The sequence below is a fragment of the Xenopus laevis genome, chromosome 3S (assembly GCF_017654675.1).
Source record: "Xenopus laevis strain J_2021 chromosome 3S, Xenopus_laevis_v10.1, whole genome shotgun sequence".
NCBI lineage: Eukaryota > Metazoa > Chordata > Amphibia > Anura > Pipidae > Xenopus > Xenopus laevis.
This window is the reverse complement of record NC_054376.1, coordinates 48,469,335-48,494,578: the sequence shown is the minus strand read 5'-3', so window position 1 is coordinate 48,494,578 and position 25,244 is coordinate 48,469,335. Positions and strand designations below refer to the sequence as shown.

Sequence of the window (25,244 nt, the reverse complement as noted above, 5' to 3'; positions counted from 1 at the left end):
CCTCTTTTGTCAAAGAGGAGGAGATTCAGGGAGGAGTCCCATGTCCATATAAAAGCTCTAAGGCAAAGTCTGCTCAGAGAGCTTTTATACAATTCATGGAACTTGGAAGTGACTTCAAATATGCTCATATTTAATAAGAGCAGACAGTATATTATTTCCTATAATTCACACGTTTTAGTGAGCCATGTGACACAAATGGCACCATTAAGCACTCGTTTAAACTTAAAACATCACTGAGCATCCTATACACCAAAATACCTTAAATTTGTGTTGTTTTGTGTATCATATATATGTATATCCACATTTTCTCGACCCCCTCCCCCAGAACTTCTGCCACTTGCCCTGACAGCAGCTGCCTCGGATTTCCATGCGCGTCATTTCATATTGAAAGAAGCTGGCCCTTACCCGCATGTGCATAATTCACAGTTACATTGGCGCTTCATTTCTCCCAGTGCCATTAAGTATATGCACAATGCGTGTGTTTCTTGATAACCATTTCAACCTACACCGTATGCGCTCCACGGTAACTAGGCAAGCACGTGGTCGCTTAGCAACGCTCACGCGCATGGCTGCGTCATGACGTCTAAAGCACGGGCCGGGGGGAAACGTGAAGCTGCTTCCGGGTTTGAAGTAACACATGCGCTTATGAGCTATCACTGTCATCTGATGAGTGTTTGGTACTGTAAGTGTTACTTATAAATGTGCATGTGGGTCATTTCAGTATGGTGAGCCAATAAAGGACAGTTTTTCCCTGATGAGTTTATCGTTATGGTAACACTCTCCATATTGTTTGAAATCTGTAATGAAAATAGGGAATGAGGTTTTTTTGTTTAAATTGTTAATCTAGTATCACCAACCCTGGAAATTGTATTTCATAGTGATAAAGTATTGTTCACCTTTAAATTAAAGTTTAGTATGACGTAGAGAGTGATATTCTGATACAATTTGCAAATTGGTTTTTATTTTTTGTTATTTGCGTTTTTTTTTCAATTTATTTAGCTTTTTATTCAGCAGCTCTCCTGAAATGTTTAGCAATCTGGTTGCTGGCGTCCAAATGACAACAGCATGCATTGAAATGTATAAGAGGCTGTAATATGAATAGGAGAGGGTCTGAATAGAAAGAAGAGTAATAAAGAGTAGCAATAACAATAGCCTTACAGAACATTTGTGGGTTTTATTTTTTTATTTTTTAGAAAAAAATGTTTTTGAAAGCTGGGAAAAGTCAGAAGACAAAGGCAAATTATTAAAAAGAAACTACAAAAAAAAAAAAAAAAGGACGTCAATTCAGAAGTTGCTCAGAATTAACTATTCTAGAACATATTAAAGTTAGTTGAATGGGGAACCACCCTTTAAATGCTCGGGACCTGAGGTTTTCTGGATAACTTGCCTTGCTGTAATTTGGTATCTTCATACGTTAAGTCTACTAGAATGTCATGTAAACATTAAATAACCCCAAGTAGGGGGGCACAGGGGGTACTCCTGTACAGGGCCTTAACAGGGGCCCGGTTGTGCTGCACTTTTCGAAAGTGCCTGGCTCCCCCTCGACAGCGCTGAAGCCGTGCCGCCTCTTCTGAAGTCCCTAACGGCTGAAGTCCTGAAGCGGCAAAAAGACCCGAAGTCATGAAAATAGAAATAGTTGAAGACATGAAGCCATGAGTTTAGTTCTACTAAACCCCTGGCCACCAATTTATTATTTTAATATTCTATACACCCCTGCCAATGTAGGGGGTCCTGACCACCAATGTTTTTGTAAAAACTTTAATGGGGGCCCTGGCGCCAGTAGTTTATTTTTTTAACTTATAGGGGGGCCCTGACCACCAATGTGTTTTTAAAAAACTTTTATGAGGGCCCTGGCACCATTAGTTGTTTTTTTTTAACTTATAGGGAAGCCCTGACCACCAATGTTTTTTTTAGAAACTGTTATGTGGGACCCTGGCCGTTTTTTTTTTTTTTTTAATTATAACAGGGTCCTGACCACTAATGGCTTTTTATAACTTGTGTGAGTGGGTTTACCGTTTTTAGCACTGGGGTGGTCGGGGACCAGGAGGCCCAGAAAAGTTTGCTGTACAGGGCCCCTGTGATTTCTGATGGCAGCCCTGACCCCAATAGGCTTATTTGTCTCCAATAATTATTAATTATATCTTAGTTTGGATCAAGTACAAGGTACTGTTTTATTATTACAGAGAAAAATGTGTATTATTTGTATAAAAAGGAGTCTATGGCAGACAGCCTTTGTCTATTTCAGAGCTTTCTGGATAACAGGTTTCTGGATAATGGATCCCATACCATATATATACCACCAGCAAATTCTCTGCCCTAACTAATATTTGCGTGTAACAATTATCTTGGCAAATGATTCACCTTTGTTTTTTTAATTTCTGAACTCTCCAAAGCCTTTTTTTTTTTTTTTACATAATTGTATGATGCCGGCACAACTATTGCTAAAAGATTTTACATTTCTCTGTCAGTTGATGTCAGTTTTGTATCTCTGCCAGCATATGTTTGTGTAATGCTGTACATATAGGCCGTCAACCTGAGTAATTCCACACAAAAAATTAGAGCGCTCACCTGTTACTCCATCAACCTTTTCAGGTATCTGGTGCTAAACAGCATACAAGGCCCCCTGCGAAGAGCCAGTAATATTGCAACAAAGTCCAAAGTAGCTGTAGCACACGATTCAGTTTTGTCAATGCAAAAAGTGACTTTTATTGGCTCATTGCAAACTTCAAAAACATGGCAACGTTTCGAGCCGCACAGGGCCCTTTCTCAAGCCTTGAGAAAGGGCCCTGTGCGGCTCGAAACGTTGCCATGTTTTTGAAGTTATTTCAGTTTCCAAGTTATTTCAGTTTAGTTTGTGTAACTCATTACTTGTCTATTAGGTAAAACAAAATTGGCTGACTGCCTCATATCTAACAATGGGATCATTTCGAACAGACTGGCAGGAAAGGTAAATTTTTCTGTTCATAATATAATTGTTTTATGTGTGTGTGTGTTCAAGTTCAAGTCACATAAGGTGTAGAAAATGCCTGGGTGCAAAAACAAAAATAGAAAATGTAAGCTGGAAAAGGAGTCTCGCACTATCGGGACTTAAAAAATAATAAAAAAGTTTTGTTTAAAGGGTAAGGAATTTTTCAGTAGCAGTACGCACAAAATGTCTCTGTCTTAAATATATTGATAATGGGTTGAGTGCAGAGGACTCTTGTATTTGTCTATATGTATTTTGTGGTCACAGCCTCATTGCACCCCGCCTAATGGTTTTAAAAATTAGTGGTGAGCACAACTTTCCCTTGTTATATATAGAGTTCAAGAAGCCAGCACAACACGTATAGCAGTAAAAGTTGCCTGGGTGCAAACAGCCAAAACAGTAGAAGTATAGCGAAGGATAAAGCTAGCAATCACAGTTCTTATGAAACGTTTCCAAGTGTTTTATTCAATCAAAAAAACGACTAACGTTTCGGCTGGCACTCTAGCCTTTCTCAAAGGAAGAAAGGCTAGAGTGCTAGTTGAAACGTTAGTTGTTTTTTGATTGACTAAAACACTTGGAAACTTTTCATAAGACCTATGAATGCTAGCTTTATCCTTCACTATATATATATATATATATATATATATATATATATATATATATATATATATATATATATATATATATATATATATATATATATTTATATAAAGCCTTCAGAATGGACCCGCAATCCAAAACATTCTTGTGATCAATCAATTTTATTAAATATCACTCGTGTATCCAACGTTTCGGCCCACGTTGGGGCCTTTATCAACGTGGGCCGAAATGTTGAATACACGAGTAATGTTTAAAAGAATTGTTTGGAGTGCGGGTCCATTCTGAAGGCTTTTTTATTATATTTGACCACAGCACCCATAATTGATTTTTGGAGGAAGAATGCGGGTACTTTTAGAACAAAAATGCTGTTAAAGATATAAAGTGCTATTGCAAATTCACATATTCCTTCTCATGCTATGATGCTGTTGGCATAAGATGATGCCATCCAGTATTATTAATTTTTTTTTTCAGTTGCGATATTTGGACAGCCGCGAAGATGAACAAATCAGAGGAATCACAATGAAATCCAGTGCAATTTCTCTGCATTACAAAGATGGTATTTATTTTTTTTCCAGTTAAAGTATTTTATATGTTTGACCGTTGTTATCCTTCAGCTGATTCTGGAAGTTGTAGTCCAGTAGCAGCTGATTGGTCACCCACTGTAGTTAGCCACGATCTTGACCCCAGGGTTATTCTTGTTGCAGCATCGTTCATATGCCCAGTATAACCTTGCAGACCGCTATGATTTATACTGTAACTGATCCTGGACACCATTTAGCAAGAGGTTGTCTTCTTTAGGGGACATCGTTTTGCAATATCTTACCATATTTAACCACATAGGCATTATATCAAGATAAAAATTAGCATGTTTTTCACATTCTTTCTACTACCTTGTTTTGTTTGTTTTCAGGCGAAGAAGAATATCTCATCAACCTCATTGACTCACCTGGGCATGTTGACTTTTCTTCAGAGGTCTCAACAGCTGTCCGTCTTTGTGATGGATGCATCATTGTGGTTGATTCTGTAGAAGGGGTCTGTCCTCAGGTAGTTAGTGCGAATAATGTTAAACCCAGCAGGTTATGTAAGTGGATACTAAAAGGAAGGGTTGATGCATGTTTGTAATCTTTTGTGCCGCCGAGGCAGTGCATCAACCACAGTGCTGACATTTTATATTGGAGGACGACATATGATAAAGTCTTCATATCTTCAATCTTTTTTGCCATCCTCTATTTAGCAGACCTGTAAACGTATGGTTATCAGTTAGTGATAAATGTTAATTACAGTATCTAGCTGCTGTCTATAGACAGTACTTTTCTAAATGCATCAGTTAATAGTGCTGCTCCAGCAGAATTCTTCACTGAAATCCCTTTCTCAAAAGAGCAAACAGATTTATTTTTGTATTTAATTTTTAAATCTGACATGGGGCTATACATAGGGGCAAATTCATCAAGGGTCGAATATCGAGGGTTAATTAACCCTCGATATTCGACTGGGTATGAAAATCCTTCGAATATAAGTCAATGGATTTTGCGCAAATAGTTCAATCGAAAGAATAATCGTTTGATGGAACGATTAAAAGAATTTCAATCCAACTATCAAAGAATTATCCTTCGACCAAAAAAACGTAGCCAAGCCTATGGGGACCTTCCCCAAAGGCTAACATTGGGTTCGGTAGCTTTTAGGTGGCAAACTAGGGGGTCAAAGTTTTTTATTAAAGAGACAGTACTTCGACTATCGAATAGTCGAACGATTTTTAGTTCGAATCCTTCGATTCGAAGTCGTAGTCGAAGGTCGAAGTAGCCCATTCGATGGTCGAAGTAGTCAAAAAAACACTTGGATTCTTCGAATCCTTCACTCGAAGTTAATGAATTGGCCCCATAGTGTCTGTTTCACAGCTGCTGCCAGTCATGTGACTTGTGCTCTGATAAACTTCAGTCACTCTTTACTGCTGTACTTCAAGTTGGAGTGATATCACCCCCTCCCTTTCCCCCCAAGCAGCCTAACAACAGAACAATGGGAAGGTAACCAGATAACAGCTCCCTAACACAAGAGAACAGTTTCCTGGTAGATCTAAGAACAGCACTCAATAGTAAATCCAATAGAACATTAATGTTTACAAAATTGGTTTTCATTATATAGCTACTCACATTATGATCTGCTGTGCGTTTAGACATTTAAAGTACCTGTTTAAAATACAGCACACTTTAACTGAGGTGCTGCATTGCGTGTACAGAAGGTTGCCGACACTTTTTTGTAGGTCATTCTGTCAGGGTTGATATATGGGTTGTTTAAAGGCATGTATATTAATTCTGCAAAGCTTTTGAATTGTTAAGTAATTACTAATGGGAAAATGTTAGTAGCAAATGCCATGTTGTATCCAGAAAATTAGATGTAATTGCTGTTTGCTGTGTAAGTTATTTCCAGAAAGTAAAGCATCCTGTTAAAAGGGAGGAGCTGTATTTTGGGAATTCCTTATTATTGGTTTGATTCTACTTTTTTTCTCTTTAAGACACAAGCAGTATTACGGCAAGCTTGGCTTGAGAATATCTGACCAGTCCTCGTGATCAATAAAATAGATAGGCTGATAACTGAATTAAAGCTTTCCTCAATAGAAGCTTATTCCCATCTCCAGAAGATACTGGAACAGGTACAATTAGTACATTATGATATTTTATTTATGATGTAATGTATGTATGCATTTTAAATTATTTAATTCATTCTAATTAAAGTTAAACCAAAGTACTAAATTGTAGGAGCAGTATTACAGTATTAACTGGAGGTATTTGGCAGAAGAAACATAGAGTTATGGAATGTTAAAAAGGTTGTTTTCCTAAGGCAGAGCTGTCAGAGTTTGAGGCCCAAATTATATCAAAATGATGACACCTAAAAAGGTCTGAGGTTTCCTTAATCAGACTGTGGGTCATAAAAATCCCTTGATGAGCCACATCCAGCCTTTAGGAGTTGGACAACCCTTCCCTAAAGGATAGGTTCAACTGTGGAGTTGGCCCTTCTAGTGAGGCTTACAGCAATGAATGGGGACCCACCTTGAGGGCCGGTTAAGATGAAAAGTGCTGCCCTGTTATAATTATATTAGTATTGAAAGGAATGGAATATACACACACACTGAATGAAAAAGTGAGGTGCTAATCCACAGCACTCCACTGAACGATCCCAAATCATTAAGGAATATATTAAAGCGACTGCACTCTCCAAAATAAGAAAATGTGTTAATGAATTGTTACTTAGCATAAACATTTTCAATGCATTTTAACCTATATGGTCTTTGTCAGGGGCAATTATTACAAAAATAGGGCAGTTTTTCTTAATTTTTGCTCCTATTGTTAGAATAATTAGCAGGATGGCTAATGAATGAATGTTTATAGATATATTTAACCTTATTATGGTTGTAAGGTGTGCTGACACCTAAAATATTGGACAGAAGAACAGTTTCTAGATGTATATGAATATTATACTTTTTATTTGAGTTGTCTGTTTCATTCCTTAGTGTGACAGGATTCATATCCAAGTTAATGGATGCTGTTTTAGCCAAAGAAGTGTCTTCGCAGAACATTTAGCGAAACTTAATGATACCCTCCATTATAGATACTGTTATGCTGGAATCTTAATTTGTGTTGGGATTCTGGTACCAGTTTGAAAACTCAAAGAAATTTACTGCTATTGCAATAGAAGATGGTTAACTGCATCAAAGGGTTATTCTTTGGATTCTGGAACTTTTTATTATGCATGCAACTAATTCCACAAAAAAATATTGATTTAAATCTTTTTATTGGTTCAGATATACATTGGACCTACATATGATTGACACCTTGTACAATTAGGCCCACAGAATTTTGTGAAAGCAGTGTCACAAAAAGCTTTCTGATAAAATTGTCAATTTGTAATAACTTGCTTTCTTTAAAGATGGGAAATATTGTGTTCTTGGGAGGAAATGCATTTTAGTGCGAATGTATTTCTACTGAACATAGCTTACTCCAAGTAGAAGTACCACATTGAGGTTTATATATATCATCAGCATTTTTTCTCTGCCTTTCAGGTCAATACAGTTACAGGAAGTCTGTTCACCTCTAAGGTCCTAGAAAAGAGAGCAGAGAAGGACACGGCGAGTGATGTTCCATCTGAGACTGTGGATGTAGATCAGGTGTATGACTGGAGTGCTGGCTTGGAAGACACAGATGATTCCCACCTTTATTTTTCACCTGACCAGGGCAATGTTGTATTTGCCAGTGCCATAGATGGCTGGGGATTTACGTAAGGATACCTTACATCTTCACTGTTTTATTTCTTTCAGAACCAGCTTTCAAATTGCCCTATGATCTTACTACTAGATTACAACACAGCACTATATTTGTAGGAAATCATTCACAATGGAAAGAAAAATTTGTGCCCAAGCAAAAAGTAATATTTATTTTAGCCTTTAGGCTATGGGCACACAGGCTGTTGGCTCCAGCTGTTGTCAGAGATGCAGATCTGCTCAGTGTCCCTGCTCCATTGATTTATATCCGATCCACCTTTGGTTTTACAATGTATTTTTTAGTATTCCACTTGAAAGCCAAAACTGGGCAGTGTACCTGATAAGGGATATACGTTATACTGATGTAGCTTTTATTTCCAATAAATGCATTCATTCTTGTGCACTATTCAGCATTAACCACTAGATGGTGCTCTGGTGTTTTGTACTATCAACTTATGAAATGGATTAGATTTGTTACATTACAGCTGTAAAACTGCTGCATGGTTTCATTGTGTGTGGTTTTGTCTGAAATGTTCTTATTCATTTTCATGGGGGAAAAGTATATTGGCTTATGATGTATTTTTATGTCAGATGTGAGTGAAAAAGTCACCCTATATGTTACAGTTTTTGTTTTACATTCTGAGCAATGGTTAAAACATGTTGCACTGCGGTGGTCTAAACATACTTATTTTGTGCTAATGGATAGTTTATACTGTTTATTATGTATAATGCATTGCTACATTTTTAAGCATTCCTGTACTAATGTTTGCTCTTTTTCTCTGCATACCTGAATATTTACTGGATATAATTGTTGGTTCTAAGCTCTCTGTTCTTTCCGTAGTGTCACTATAGTTGCTAGCTGTAGGCAAGGTCCATTGCAAGTTGAACGTGCAGCCCACTTTTTCACAGAAATGTGTATTCATGTTCCAAAAGAGCACAAAGAGATATTACAAGAATGGGTTTACCAGGAAATACTATAAATACCTTATGTCTTGTTGAGAATCTAAATGTCTATATACAGAACATTTGTCTTAAGATGCCTCACTGGGTTTGCCTCACTTACTTCCCAGTCTTCTCTCTAGTTTCTATTGTAGCATTGATCACTTTGCCCAGCTCTACAGTCAGAAAGTTGGCATTAAGACTTCTGTACTTCTGAAGACACTCTGGGGAGATTACTATTTAAATTCCAAAGCTAAGAAGATCATGAAAGGAGCTCAGGTAATGTCAAGTACTGTTATTCTTAATGATCCTTAAGCGATTACTTATGCCTATCCTTCTATTAGCTCTCAATAGATTTAAACTATAAGGGTTAGTCCACACAAGCAGATTCGGGTGCGGTTTCTAAAAGCGAGTAGTGGCGACTAGTCGCTCGTTTTGACTATACATAGAAAGTATAGCAAATCGCCAGGGACCATGTACACAATGCTATTTAAAAGCACCAGTAGCCTGAAAACGCACAGAGACCCTTTTCGGAGCGATAATTGAAAAATAGCAAAGACATAGTGAAGTATAGAAAAACGCCTGTACCAAACAGACTAGAAGACAAATAGCAGCGATAATATGCAAAGCGTCATGATGTAGGCCTACAGAAGAACGCACAATGTAGATCCTACGGCTTCAAGTCTTCGTCACATAGTTACGAAGCCAGGAAAGCGCACACACCAGAATTTCAGTCCTTCACACTGGATTTAAAAGTCAATACAACCTAGCATTGGAACATAATTAAGTTAGGTAGAAACAAGACACATCCATCAAGTTCAACCTTTTTTGCATTTGAAACAACTTCTAGTTTACCTAGAGGAAGGCAAAAAAAAACCAAAAAAAAAAAACCTGAAGCCTCTCTAATTTGCCTCAGAGGGGTAAAAATATCTTTCGCTGCGTATACAAAAGTTCATAGACAGTTAGGGTTGCTGACACATTGAGCAAATACTGTTGAGTTGAAAGTTCACAAACCACTTAAAATAGAAACATAATGTACAAATTAAAAGGATGACCACTGAATTAAATGTGGTGCTTCAGCCTGGGAAATGGTGTTTGCATTTAGTCACTGCAGTGGTGGCTTTCCCGAGGAGGGGTTTCCAGTGGAGCTGAAATGTTAGTTTGTTCCATTTTTGGACTGTTGTGACAAATTGTTAAGCAACCCCCTAGCGATTATTATAACTAGGTAGATAACTGATACCCTGGGCTATTGCTGCTGTTAGCAGAAAACTGCACCTACCCAGGGTATTTCTGGGCAAGTACCTTCTTCACTGCTTGTGCAGGCTCAGTAAAGCAAATGGCAAATTTTAACAACAAAAGCTTGCATTCAGTTTACTGCGCATACGTCTGCCTGAGGCCATAGAAGAAGAAGAGCACCCAGGGCAGTTTTTCTGCTAACAGGAGCACTGACCAGGGGTATCTTACTTCAACCCAGGGAGTAGACACATTCATAGGAGTACTGTTTGGTTATTCTTTCTTTTTTAAAATAAAACTCAGCGTGCAGTCTTGTGATGTTTTTTTTCTCCAACAAAGGATTCTGCTTGTGTGTGAGGTGAACAGTTCTAATAAAAGCTGCGAGCCAAATTTACTGTGATTGATGACTCTTATAAATGGCCTATGTCACTGGACTGGTAAAAATAGAAAATCTAATGTTTTCCATAGAGAATTCTCATTTACGTGGACCTGAGTCTACAGTATGTCTTGGGTTAAGAGCCCTACCAAGAGCAAATAATGAACAAAGGCTTTTCAGCTTAATTCACTGGCACGGTTTCTCCCTCATGTAATCTTCTGAACGATTTCCCATTCCAACAATTACTCATCTTGTATATTGATGCTGCAGATAAGTTCCATTAATCATTTTTAATGAAACATGTGTAGTAGGCATTATTGGGGTGGTGGGGCAATCCTTTTTATAATCATAAATTTTTTTTTAAACTGATGTCTATTAAAGCAGTAAAGTAAGTTGTTTTTTTTTTCCTAAAAGAAATATAATTGTGATTTTTTAAAGTGCTTACTGAGCTTAGGGACTGACTAAAATATACAGTATAAATGTCACAATATAAAGCTGAGTAGTAATACAAAGTAATCGTGTATAACAAAATAAAAGCCTGCTGCGTTTCGTGTCCCCACAGGACACTTAATCATAGGCTTATGATTATGGGGCCGATTCATCAAGCTCGAGTGAAGGATTCGAATTAAAAAACTTCAAATTTCGAGTGTTTTTTTGTGCTCCTCGACTATCGTATTGGCCTAAATTCGCCTGAGTAGAATGATTCGAATAGATCGAGCGCAAAAACGCTGCGACTATTCGCCATTCGATAGTCGAAGTACTGGATCGAGCGCAAAAACGCTGCGAATATTCGCCCATTCGATAATCGAAGTACTGTCTCTTTTAAAAATACTTCGACTGCCTACTTCGGCACCTAAAACCTACCAAATTGCTTTAAAAGCCTATGGGAAAGTCCCATAGACTTGTTTTCCAAGTTTTTGATCGAATAAAAAGGCATTCGATCGAACGAAAATCCTTCGAGCGAATATTCGATCGGGCGCCTTTTCGCATGGCGAATATGCGCCAATTCGACTATTCGCCAGCGCGTAAATTCGCCCGAATTGCCTATTCGATTCTATTCCCCAGTCGAATTTCGAGGGATTTAACCCCTCGAAATTCGACCATTGATACATCTGCCCCATAATCATAGGCTTATGATTATGTGTCCTGTGGGGACAAGAAACGTGTCAGGCTTTTATTTTTTATACACAATGTAAATAAAGACTTTTTTTTAAAGACTCCTGGATTCTACTAATTGATTGATTTTTTGGTGTTTTCCGGAATGGTGCTTGCCCGTCATTCAAGGTTTCTGTGTGTAGCTCCCCTTTGCTGAGGGTTTGGGGCACGAGCACCCGGACCCATTATGGAAAGCAGTAAACTTGTCCTTATATTTAAAATGTCTGTGCTTCTTATGGTTTTCATTGAGTAGTAATTAACACAGATAATTACTACTACACGGCAGCTCAGAAACCAGTGCAATTAGCATTAGAACTTCATAATCAGCCCTGTAGCATCAGTTTATATTACAGACTAACCTCATTTTCTGCTTGATAATTTGCATCAACCCCCTAAGCTTAGCTTCTCAACAGCTGTTCAGAGCCCACTGAGCATGTGAGTGGCGCAGACACTTTCCAAAATGGTGACCCCCTCAGCGCCGGATTTCTAAGACGGGCGCCCCTAGGCCGCACGGTCTGACTAGGCGGCCGCGCGGTCCTAGCGCCAACCTCACCTCCCTTTCCCAGCGCGCCGGCGAAAAAACGCCGGCGCAGCTGCTGAAATTGAATGGGGACGCACACGTCCCCATAATGCGGCTGGGCGGCATGCCGCCCCTATTTTTTTTTCGCCCTAGGCCCGTGCCTATGCGGCCTTGCCGCAAATCCGGGCCTGGACCCCCTGTGACAAGTTTGAAGTCCTGGATCATTGCTGCTATTGAGAAGCTGAAACTTTAGTCTGGTGCAATAAGTTAAATTTATAAAATATGACATTTTTAACCATATAAATTTTTATGGTTTAGTTCTCCTTTAACTACACTGGCTCTCTGTCTTTGTAACTAATACCTTAAATATGATTACTCATACTCAGTTACACTATGGGGCAGATTTTTCAAAGGTCGAGGTGAATTTTCGAATGAAAAAAATTAGAATTTCAAGCTATTTTTTGTGTACTTTTTTTTAATTTCACTCTAAAACTTGCCCAAATTGCTGTTTTAGCCTATGGGGGACCTCCTACAACCTATTTGGAGTCAATTGGTGGACTTTGAAAAATCAAAGTTTCTTTTTGGGAAAAACTTTGATTTGAATATGATCGAATGCGCTAGTACTTCGATTCGTACAAATTCACAGAATACAGAGCTATTCGATCAAAAACTGACCTATTCGCCCAAAAAAACCCATCAACTTAATTTCGGTTGGTCTTTTTGGATTCGATTTTTGAAGTTTTTCAAATTTGACCCTTGATAAATATGCCCCTAAGTAACATTAGGGGTGAACAATGCTCATGCTGCATCCAATTTTTCACTACTCAAAAACTTAAGCAATACTAAACCACACCCACTTAACATCACATACATGTCACATTGAGCAATATAACTGAGCAGGGAGCAAGCAAGAGCCACTTCCTGCATCAGTATATTAAGCTTTTGGTTGGACTAAATGGCTTATTTATTTAGCTTACTTGGTATAGCAGCATAAATATGAAAATGAATTGAAAGTTACATAGTTAAATCGGGTTGAAAAAAGACCAAGTCCGTCAAGTTCAACCCCTCCAAATGAAAACCCAGCATCCATACACACACCCCTCCATACTTTCACATAAATTAAATATAACCATACCTATACTAACTATAGAGTTTAGTATCACAATAGCCTTGGTTATTATGTCTGTCCAAGAAATCATCCAAGCCATTCTTAAAGGCATTAACTGAATCAGCCATCACAACATCACCCGGCAGTGCATTCCACAACCTCACTGTCCTGACTGTGAAGAACCACCTACGTTGCTTCAAATGAAAGTTCTTTTCTTCTAGTCTAAAGGGGCTTCTCATAATTCATTAGTGACCAAAAAAGGGTCAAGGGATGTAGGGGAAATTGGAGGTATTAGAAACAGGGGTTAAAAGCCAGAAGCATTTCTATAGTTTGCCATTAAAGATGATGGATGGCCTTACATCTTCTATCGTTCATTTAAATACCTTCTGTCTCAAATACTAATTTATTCTCCATAAATTACAGTATACGTAAATCCCTTCCTTTCTAATAGGAAATGCACTAGTAGGTGAATCTGTCATCATTATTTTTAATGTCTGACATGGCATCAATTCTACTATATACACTGCATGATAGAAATGTGTGCGGGCTTAGAATAGTGATGTTATTTTCAGTGTTCCCTTTAAGGCACATTTTAGATAAATGTATTGTAATATAATATTATATATATATATATAATATTTGTGTTTATGTATATGTGTATGTGTATATATATATATATATATATATATATATATATATATATATATATATATATATATATATATATATATAAATATGAAAAAGCTCGCACTCTCAGGTCTTATCACATCAAAAAAGTGTTTATTCAGAAAGTAGAATAACTGACGTTTCGGCTTGCACTCAAGCCTTTCTCAAGTGCAAGCCGAAACGTCAGTTATTCTACTTTCTGAATAAACACTTTTTTGATGTGATAAGACCTGAGAGTGCGAGCTTTTTCATATTTGCATTTCATTTTTGGGCGTTTTGCACCCAGGCAACCATGACCATTTGACGTGCTGTGCCGGCTTTTGGACTTCTTTATATATATATATATATATATATATATATATATATATATATATATGTATGTGTGTGTGTGTGTGTATATATATATATATATATATATATATATATATATATATATATATATATATATATATATATATAAAATATATATATATAATTAAAACAAAAAGTGAAATGCCGCTCATCCCTTTTTATTGGCACATTTTAGATAAATGTATTGTAATATAATATTTATATATATATAATATTTGTTTGTGTTTATGTGTATTTGTTTGTGTTTATGTGTATGTGTGTGTGTATATATATATATATATATATATATATATATATATATATATATATATATATATATATATATATATAATTAAAACAAAAAGTGAAATGCCGCTCATCCCTTTTTATTGGCACATTTTAGATAAATGTATTGTAATATAATATTTATATATATATAATATTTGTTTGTGTTTATGTGTATTTGTTTGTGTTTATGTGTATGTGTGTGTATATATATATATATATATATATATATATATATATATATATATATATATATATATATATATATATATATATATAATTAAAACAAAAAGTGAAATGCCGTTCATCCCTTTTTATTGGGTGCACATGGGTCAGTCTTGATATACATACTACTACAGAAATTAACCCCAGCATTCCAATATATAGCCCCCTAAGAAAAACTATTTTGCACAACTGAACTGTAACTCTAGTAAAAAAGAGACACGTTTAGTTACAAAGTATGTACAAAGTATGCGTACGCTGACGCGCCCCATCAAGGCTGTGTCCAAGCGTCAGTCCTAACTAAGGGAAAAAAGAGAAAGTGTTATGTTTGTGGGGAGAAAGACCATACCTGCTTTTCTCTTTATTTAGCATGATCTCTTCCAAAGACACCATTTAAGTGGGGGTTGGGAGAGCAGGCTTTAGCTATGATTTAGATAAATCAATCTCTTGTTCAGGTTGTACATCAGTGACCATTAGTATGTCTCGTAGTGATCACCCTCTCCGATGTGCACAAATAGGGGGACCACAAGTGATAAAAGGCAAATTAGTATCCAGCTGTAAAATTGGCCAGTTTATAAATGTATTTAATATAAAAATTGATGTAGGTGATCTAATAAATATTTAACCCTTAGACTGCCTAATTAGGTTAAGTGACTCCTATCACACACTGATTAAAAAGTCGGTGTTAAAAAGTTGGTGCTAAACAGAATAAAAAGAAAGATACCGGATCTATTATTTACAAGGTTTAAAAATTGTTGTGAATGAAGATTCTTGTTAGGATTTACATAAAATAAATACATCCCCTATTTTGATTGGGGATCATTGGGTTAAGCTCATATTTGGTAACATGAGATCATACATGAGATCATACACTATCTATGAGAAAAAACGGTTTATTCTGACATTGTATATGCTTTTTGATACACTGGGGGGGTATGTGTTTGTTGACACATTTGCTTATTGGTAGCTCTATTACACGAGACATGACACGTAATTTTATAGATATTTTTTAATACATGTTTAATATTTGTTTGATATCTTTTGATACACAATGTTATATAAATGCACTCGTTTTATCTTATAATTAGTGAAATCATTGACACAAATATGCAAATTTGCTAAAATAATCACTTCTATTCACTGATTGATGGGTTTGTAGCATTTCTATGGGGCCGATTCATCAAGCTCGAGTGAAGGATTCGAAGTAAAAAACTTTGAATTTCTAGGTGTTTTTTGGGCTACTTCGACCATTGAATGGGCTACTTTGACCTTCGACTACGACTTCGAATCGAAGGATTCGAACTAAAAATCGTTCGACCATTCGATAGTCGAAGTATTGTCTCTTTAAAAAAAACTTCGACCCCCTAGTTCGGCAGATAAAAGCTACCGAAGTCAATGTTAGCCTATGGGGAAGGTCCCCATAGGCTTGCCTAAGTTTTTTTGATCGAAGGATATTCCTTCGATCGTTGGATTCAAATCCTTCGAATCGTTCGATTCGAAGGATTTAATCGTTTGATCAAAGGAATAATCCTTCGATCGTGCGATCGTAGCATTTGCGCTAAATCCTTCGACTTCGATATTCAAAGTTGAAGGATTTCAATTCCTAGTCAAATATCGAGGGTTAATTAACCCTCGATATTCGACCCTTGATGAATCGTCCCCTATGTGTTGATCACTTCTGAGTTTATCCTGACGACAGTTCTAAAGGAACCGAAACGCGTGGATGTGGGGAAATATGTGAAAATTCAAATACATTCATCAATATTAATACCCGTGAATACAGACGTTGTAGAGCTGAATCGTCAGACATACAGGTAGAAACAATAGAATTCTATCTGTATCTGATGATTCAGCTCTAACAGTGGCTGATGTTGGGTGCCTTCAAAGAATTTTCTGGCCAGCCTGATCGACGAGCCGACTGAAATGCAAGACTTCTGTCGATATCCATTAGCTCAACTCCCGGCTTACACTCACCAAATATCAATCAAAACTTTGTTTCATACAATATTATTGGTGTGTCTATGGCCACCTTAAGGGTGTCTTTGGTAGGAGACATTATGGCAGATATTTGGTGGATTTCTCTCTTAATATTCACATTAGACAAATACAAAAGCAAAAAAAAAACAATACCCCTAACAAGTCTGATATTTGTCTATTTAATGAGTTTTCTTTATCCTATTTTTTTTTCGTAATGAAAGAGCATGCAATTGTAATAAACTTTCTTTTCCCGCACTGCTAGTTCTGACTCTTGAAATAGTTTAGCAGAACTAGCTCTCCTCCTGCCAAGACTCAAATTCACCATTCTTGCATGGTACTTCACAGGTCTGTTAATCAGTTGGCTTCTGCTATATTGTTTGCGTCTGAAGTTAGTAGCCAGAACCAACAGTTCAGAGAATAGAAAGGAAATTACATTTATTTGAATAGCAATTATTTTTACTATAAAAACGCTAACAATTTTAAATAGATGTATAAGACTGTTACTTAGGATTACATTTTTATTTATTATGACAAAAATATGATTGTTTCCTCACTAAATTAATAACGGCACAGTGTCAACCAAAACAGCATAAAAAAGCAGGAATGTGTTTTGACATTGCTGCTCTGTCTCTGTGTAACAAACAGGAAATACATAAAATCACTTTTTATTTTTAGTTGAACCCTAAGAAAAGTATTTTTTCCTTCCTTGTTTCAGAGCAAAGGAAAAAAAACTTTATTTGTGCAGCTCATCTTAGATAATCTTTGGAGTCTGTATGATGCTTTTATTAAAAGGTAAGTAAGAAGGCTGCAGCAGCTGCCATTGTATCCATTCATTATACAGCAGGATATTTGTTTTTGTTTTTTTACAGTGCATTAAATATTGAGACACTTATAATGTATTTTATCTTTCAGGGAGAAGGAAAAAATAGATAAAATCGTTTTATCCTTGGGGTTAAAAGTCAGCCCTCGGGAATCCCGACACTCTGACCCAAGAGTACATGTGAATGCCATCTGCAGCCAGTGGCTCCCCATATCACAGGCTGTTCTCTATATCCTTTACTAACTTAACCTCTTTTACAAGTTTCCTTATGTGAAACCCAATATAGTTTTAAAAAAATAAATAAATATAAAATATGGATTCAATCAATTAATCTCTTCATCTGAATCCAAGCCTTTTTTTTTTAGTAAGGATTTAGGTGATTCTAAACCCTTAAAATCAATTGGTGAAGTCTACTGTATATAAATATCTTGTCCCCAGTCCATTAGTACAAGAGACCATTATTAAAATACCTTTAAAGTAAACTGTATGTATTGGTGCATCATTTCTACAGAAAAGTCATGGCAAATCAAACGAACAGGTAGCTCTCTAAAGTTTTCATCTAAAGATACAGACAGAGGTGTGGTGTATTCCACATACAGTGCATGCTAGGATACTGCATTAGAATTTCTTCTTTTGAATAGCAATAGTGAACATTTAGTTTATATTTTTGCTTACTCGCTCTCTTTTGCTTTCTCATTTTCTCAAAACTATGTGTTAAAGCGTTTCTGGAAAGTATCTCTTTTTGGTCTTAATTCTGTTCCAGTGATCGTTAGTTAGTCAGCCCTTAACTATGCCTTCTAGCTATGGTATGCAGGAAGCTGCCAAGCCCCTTGGATATTCCTCCAGAAAGGGTGGAAAAGCTGTTGTGTGTTGGGTCCCGAAGATTTGATTCTCTGCCGCAGGAAACACAGCAACTGAAAGAAAGTGAGTATCACACCGGTGTTATCAATAAACTAACAAAATAAAACAAACGTATATTTATGTATAGGGATGGGATCTATTTTCTGGAACCAGTTATCCAGAAAGCCCCTGAATTACAAAAATGCTATTTCCCTTAGCCTCCATTATAATCAAAAAAATTTATAAAATTTTAATTATAAAAAATAATAAAATTAATAAAAAAAATAAATACAATTTTAAAAATGATTTCCCTTTTCTCTGTAATAGTAAAGCAGCACCTTGTACTTAATCCCAATTAAGAAACAATTCAAACAATTCAGCCTTATTGGAGGCAAAAGAATCCTATTGGGTTTATTTAATAATGGAATTAGACTTACGGTATGGAAATCCAAATTACGAAAAGACTGCTTATCACGAAGACCCATGTCCTGAGCATTCTGGATAACAAGTCTTATTCCTTTATTATAATATGGAGGCATTTGAGATATAATCGCCCAACTTGCACCTACCTACACATACAAAGTGCTGATCTTGGCAATATGCCTGTGCTTTGTGCACTTTCCTTCTGCTGCCCAAACTGTGACTTTAAATTAGCACGCACTTGTACTCTCGATTTTGTGCAGTACTCTTTAGTACCACCGATCTGCATGACTCTCCTCCTTCACATAGACTTTAGAAGAGGGAAAGTGGCTTTAGGCTGTTAATTTGTGGCATACTGTGTCATAGCAGTTTAAGTGTACGCTCACATGCCTAAAGGACAGTTGAAAGCATTTTCTTATAATAACAGGGACACTAACCTTTTCACATCCTCGTTTTGGCTGTTTGGGCCCACTGAGGGGCTGCATTATTCACCTCCTGGTAAGTCCCTATATCTTTTCATATTGCTTCTTATATCCTAGCAAAAAGGTGGCCATACACAGGGAGATCCACGTGTTTGGCTTTGTCGCCAAATGAGAGGACCTCTCCCCGATATGCCCACATTGAGGTGGGTGATATTGATTTGATCCGATTGTGGGCCCTAGGGCCCAACAATCGGATCAGAATGGAGGCCATATGGATGGTCAATGAATGAAAAGATGTGGCCTCTATCCGATGGGATTTTTTACGCTGCCTGGTCAGCATCTGGCTGACTTTCGGCCAGATATCGATGAGGGACGAGTCATTCATAAATAATTGGCAGAATAAGATAATTGTAGACATATGAACTGTCAGTGTCATACTAGTTTCAGTCTGGCAGCTCAGAATCTAAGCCTGACCTGATCCTTTCTATTCCTGGAGGAAATTATTCTTATTCCCATGACAGAATCATAGACCTTTGCTACTGCTGTCCATCCGAGGGTTCATTCAGTATCCAGCAAATTCCTGTGTCTAATTAACCCAACATTTGTGTTAGACACCTCTTGCCCCTGTCTGTATTTTGGCTCACATATCATCAGTAAACACATCATCAGCTTATACAAGAATGAGAAACAGGAGCAGAAATCGATTTGTTGTATTGTACTGCAATTTAGAACAGTTTACAGGGTCGGTGACCCCCTCTCCCAGAGCTGCTTTAGAAGGTGAAAAAAAAACCACTTTACACTTCGATTAGTTGTTTGAAGGTGAACAACCCCTTTAAATTTGGGAAAAACGGTAAAAAATAAGATAGAAAGAAATTGAAAAAAGTCTTTGTTTATGGTGATCAATCTGAAAACAACTCAACTGTAAAAAACAACCCCTTTAAGCAAATAAAACTTTAAAAAATGATTTCCTTTTTCTCTGTAGTAATAAAACACTACCTTACATTCATCCAAATATAACATATAATTAATCCTTACTGGAGGCAAAACAGTCCTATTGGTTTTAATTAGAGATGTCGCGAACTGTTCGCCGGCGAACTTGTTCGCGCGAACATCGGGTGTTCGCGCTCGCCGGAAGTTCGCGAACGTCGCGCGACGTTCGCCATTTTGGGTTCGCCATTGTTGGCGCTTTTTTTTGCCCTCTCACCCCAGACCAGCAGGTACATGGCAGCCAATCAGGAAGCTCTCCCCTGGACCACTCCCCTTCCCTATAAAAACCGAAGCCCTGCAGCGTTTTTTCACTCTGCCTGTGTGTGCTGAAGAGATAGTGTAGGGAGAGAGCTGCTGCCTGTTAGTGATTTCAGGGACAGTTGAAAGTTTGCTGGCTAGTAATCGTTTTGATACTGCTCTGTTATTGGAGGGACAGAAGTCTGCAGGGGTTTGAGGGACATTTAAGCTTAGGTAGCTTTGCTGGCTAGTAATCTACCTTCTACTGCAGTGCTCTGTATGTAGCTGCAGTGGGCAGCTGTCCTGCTTCTGATCTCATCTGCTGACTGCTGCAATAACAGTAGTCCTTGTAAGGACTGCTTTTATTTATTTTTTTGTTGTTTTACTACTACTACTACTACTACTACTATAAGAGCCCAGTGCTATTAGTCTAGCAGTGTTGGGGAGTGGGACTGGTGTGCTAATCTGCTGCTCCTAGTAGTTCAGCAGCACCAACTTTAATTTTTTTTTTTAATATTCATTTTTTTTTATTTTACTTTTTTTTATTTTACTACCGCTGTAGTAGTGTATAAGTTGACCTTTTAGGCATTATTTGCCCTGTAGGCATTATTTGCACACTGTTTTCTTCAACCCGCCATCGAGCTGTGTGACCTTGTTCACATTCTGTCTAAATATCCATAATATTACCGTCTCCAGAAAAAACACCGGAGTCACTTTTTTCAAGCAGCCATAATATATTTTACGTAATCCGTATCCACCGCTGTAGTAGTGTATACGTTGGCCTTGTAGGCATTATTTGCACACTGTTTTCTTCAACCCGCCATCGAGCTGTGTGACCTTGTTCACATTCTGTCTAAATATCCATAATATTACCGTCTCCAGAAAAAACACCGGAGTCACTTTTTTCAAGCAGCCATAATATATTTTACGTAATCCGTATCCACCGCTGTAGTAGTGTATACGTTGGCCTTGTAGGCATTATTTGCACACTGTTTTCTTCAACCCGCCATCGAGCTGTGTGACCTTGTTCCCATTCTGTCTAAATATCCATAATATTACCGTCTCCAGAAAAAACACCGGAGTCACTTTTTTCAAGCAGCATTCATATATTTTACGTAATCCGTATCCACCGCTGTAGTAGTGTATACGTTGGCCTTGTAGGCATTATTTGCACACTGTTTTCTTCAACCCGCCATCGAGCTGTGTGACCTTGTTCCCATTCTGTCTAAATATCCATAATATTACCGTCTCCAGAAAAAACACCGGAGTCACTTTTTTCAAGCAGCATTCATATATTTTACGTAATCCGTATCCACCGCTGTAGTAGTGTATACGTTGGCCTTGTAGGCATTATTTGCACACTGTTTTCTTCAACCCGCCATCGAGCTGTGTGACCTTGTTCCCATTCTGTCTAAATATCCATAATATTACCGTCTCCAGAAAAAACACCGGAGTCACTTTTTTCAAGCAGCATTCATATATTTTACGTAATCCGTATCCACCGCTGTAGTAGTGTATACGTTGGCCTTGTAGGCATTATTTGCACAGTGTTTTCTTCAACCCGCCATCGAGCTGTGTGAGCTTGTTCACATTTTGTCTAAATATTGATAATATTATCGTCTCTAGAAAAACCACTTGAGTTACTTTTTTTCAAGCAGCATTCATATATTTTACGTAATCCGTATCCACCGCTGTAGTAGTGTATACGTTGACCTTGTAGGCATTATTTGCACACTGTTTTCTTCAACCCGCCATCGAGCTGTGTGAGCTTGTTCACATTTTGTCTAAATATTGATAATATTATCGTCTCTAGAAAAACCACTTGAGTTACTTTTTTTCAAGCAGCATTCATATATTTTACGTAATCCGTATCCACCGCTGTAGTAGTGTATACGTTGACCTTGTAGGCATTATTTGCACACTGTTTTCTTCAACCCGCCATCGAGCTGTGTGAGCTTGTTCACATTTTGTCTAAATATTGATAATATTATCGTCTCTAGAAAAACCACTTGAGTTACTTTTTTTCAAGCAGCATTCATATATTTTACGTAATCCGTATCCACCGCTGTAGTAGTGTATACGTTGACCTTGTAGGCATTATTTGCACAGTGTTTTCTTCAACCCGCCATCGAGCTGTGTGAGCTTGTTCACATTTTGTCTAAATATTGATAATATTATCGTCTCTAGAAAAACCACTTGAGTTACTTTTTTCAAGCAGCATTCATATATTTTACGTAATCCGTATCCACCGCTGTAGTAGTGTATACGTTGACCTTGTAGGCATTATTTGCACACTGTTTTCTTCAACCCGCCATCGAGCTGTGTGAGCTTGTTCACATTTTGTCTAAATATTGATAATATTATCGTCTCTAGAAAAACCACTTGAGTTACTTTTTTTCAAGCAGCATTCATATATTTTACGTAATCCGTATCCACCGCTGTAGTAGTGTATACGTTGACCTTGTAGGCATTATTTGCCCACTGTTTTCTTCAACCCGCCATCGAGCTGTGTGAGCTTGTTCACATTTTGTCTAAATATTGATAATATTATCGTCTCTAGAAAAACCACTTGAGTTACTTTTTTTCAAGCAGCATTCATATATTTTACGTAATCCGTATCCACCGCTGTAGTAGTGTATACGTTGACCTTGTAGGCATTATTTGCACACTGTTTTCTTCAACCCGCCATCGAGCTGTGTGAGCTTGTTCACATTTTGTCTAAATATTGATAATATTATCGTCTCTAGAAAAACCACTTGAGTTACTTTTTTTCAAGCAGCATTCATATATTTTACGTAATCCGTATCCACCGCTGTAGTAGTGTATACGTTGACCTTGTAGGCATTATTTGCACACTGTTTTCTTCAACCCGCCATCGAGCTGTGTGACCTTGTTCACATTTTGTCTAAATATTGATAATATTATCGTCTCTAGAAAAACCACTTGAGTTACTTTTTTTCAAGCAGCATTCATATATTTTACGTAATCCGTATCCACCGCTGTAGTAGTGTATACGTTGACTTTGTAGGCATTATTTGCACAGTGTTTTCTTCAACCCGCCATCTAGCTGTGTGTATTATCGTTTCCAGAAAAACCAACTGAGTTTTTGTTGTTGTTGTTGTTTTTTTAAAAATAATGCCAGGCAAAGGCAGGCCGCCACGCAGAGGCCGTGCTAGGGGCCGTGCTGCTATGCAATCCTGTGGCCCTAGCAAATTTCCCAGTTTTAAAAAGCCAATGACCCTGAACTCCCAAAATGCTGAAGAGGTAGTTGACTGGCTTACACAGCACACCCCATCCTCTACCGTTTCTAACTTTACCACAACATCCTCCTCATCCTCCACTGCTATGGCCACCCCACGTAACACTTCCTCCACCACCGGTGCCCCTTCTTCACTGGGGTCAGAGGAGTTATTTTCCAATGAGTTTCTTGAACTGAGTAATGCGCAACCATTATTGCCAGAAGAAGATGAAGGAGATGAGGACCTTACACCAGATTTAATTCTGGCAGAGAACACGATAGAGATGGACATAATGAGTGATGAGGAGGAGGTCCCCGCTGCTGCTTCCTTCTGTGATGTGTCAGAAGAAATTGATGCATCTGAGGAGAATGATGATGAGGAGATTGATGTTTTGTGGGTGCCTAGTAGAAGAGAGCAAGAGGAGGGTAGTTCAGATGGAGAGACGGAGAGTCAGAGAGGCAGTAGGAGAATAAGACTTAGAAGAAGCAGGGAGGACAGCCCGCAGGGATCAGCAGGGCAACAACATGTATCGGCACCTGTGTTCAGCCGGCCAACGCACCCGCCATTGCCGCCAATACCGCCAACTCCGCCAACTTCTACTGTTACCGCCAGATCGCACACTTCCAAAAAGTCAGCAGTGTGGGATTTTTTTAATGTGTGTGCCTCTGACAAAAGCATTGTAATTTGCAATGAGTGCAGTCAGAAACTGAGCCTTGGTAAGCCCAACAGCCACATAGGTACAACTTCTATGCGAAGGCACATGAGCGGCAAGCACAAAGCACTTTGGGAGCAACACCTCAAAGGCAACAGGCAAACTAAAAGCCACACTCCTTCTGGTCCAGCATCTTACTGCTCTACCTCTGCTCTCCTTGACCCGTCTGAACCACCCTCCACTCCGCCTTCCACCTTGACCACCTGTTCCCATTCCCAGTCATCTGCCACCAGCCAAGTTTCTGTGAAGGCCATGTTTGAGCGTAAGAAGCCAATGTCTGACTGTCACCCCCTTGCCCGGCGTCTGACAGCTGGCTTGTCTGCACTCTTAGCCCGCCAGCTTTTACCATACCAGCTGGTGGACTCTGAGGCCTTCCGCAAATTTGTAGCAATTGGGACACCGCAGTGGAAGGTACCCAGCCGCAATTTTTTTTCTAAAAAGGGAATACCACACCTGTACCAACATGTGCAGAGCCAAGTTACCGCATCTCTGTCACTTAGTGTTGGGCCAAAGGTCCATATGACTACTGACGCATGGTCCTCCAAGCATGGTCAGGGCAGGTATGTCACCTACACTGCCCACTGGGTGAACTTGGTAATGGCTGGGAAGCAGGGAATGGGTAGCTCAACAACAACAGTGGAGTTGGTGTCACCGCCACGGATTGCACGCGGTTCTGCCACCACCTCTACTCCTCCATCGCTCTCTACCTCGTCTTCTTCTTCTTCTTACTCTGCTGCTGGGTCCTCCTTCTCCTCCTCCACACCTGTGCACCCCCAGCTCCCCCTAGGCTATTCGACGTGCCAGGTACGCCGTTGTCACGCTGTCTTGGGGATGACGTGCCTGGAAAGCAAAAACCATACCGGATCTGTACTCCTGTCATCTCTGCAGTCACAGGCCGATCGGTGGCTGACCCCACACCAACTGCAGATCGGAAAAGTG

General features: G+C 38.3%; 1 protein-coding gene across 1 annotated transcript in view; it reads left to right on the top strand.

Moving 5' to 3' along the window:
- The first annotated feature begins 576 nt into the window (after window positions 1-576).
- LOC108712883 (elongation factor-like GTPase 1) overlaps window positions 577-25,244 on the top strand; it is a 155,933-nt gene continuing 131,265 nt past the window's right edge. The window contains 10 exon segments of the mRNA XM_041588274.1: window positions 577-682; window positions 2,880-2,947; window positions 4,037-4,121; window positions 4,476-4,609; window positions 6,075-6,212; window positions 7,620-7,834; window positions 8,912-9,035; window positions 17,344-17,420; window positions 17,541-17,677; window positions 18,250-18,372. Of these exon segments, the coding sequence (XP_041444208.1) occupies window positions 577-682; window positions 2,880-2,947; window positions 4,037-4,121; window positions 4,476-4,609; window positions 6,075-6,212; window positions 7,620-7,834; window positions 8,912-9,035; window positions 17,344-17,420; window positions 17,541-17,677; window positions 18,250-18,372 (1,207 nt within the window).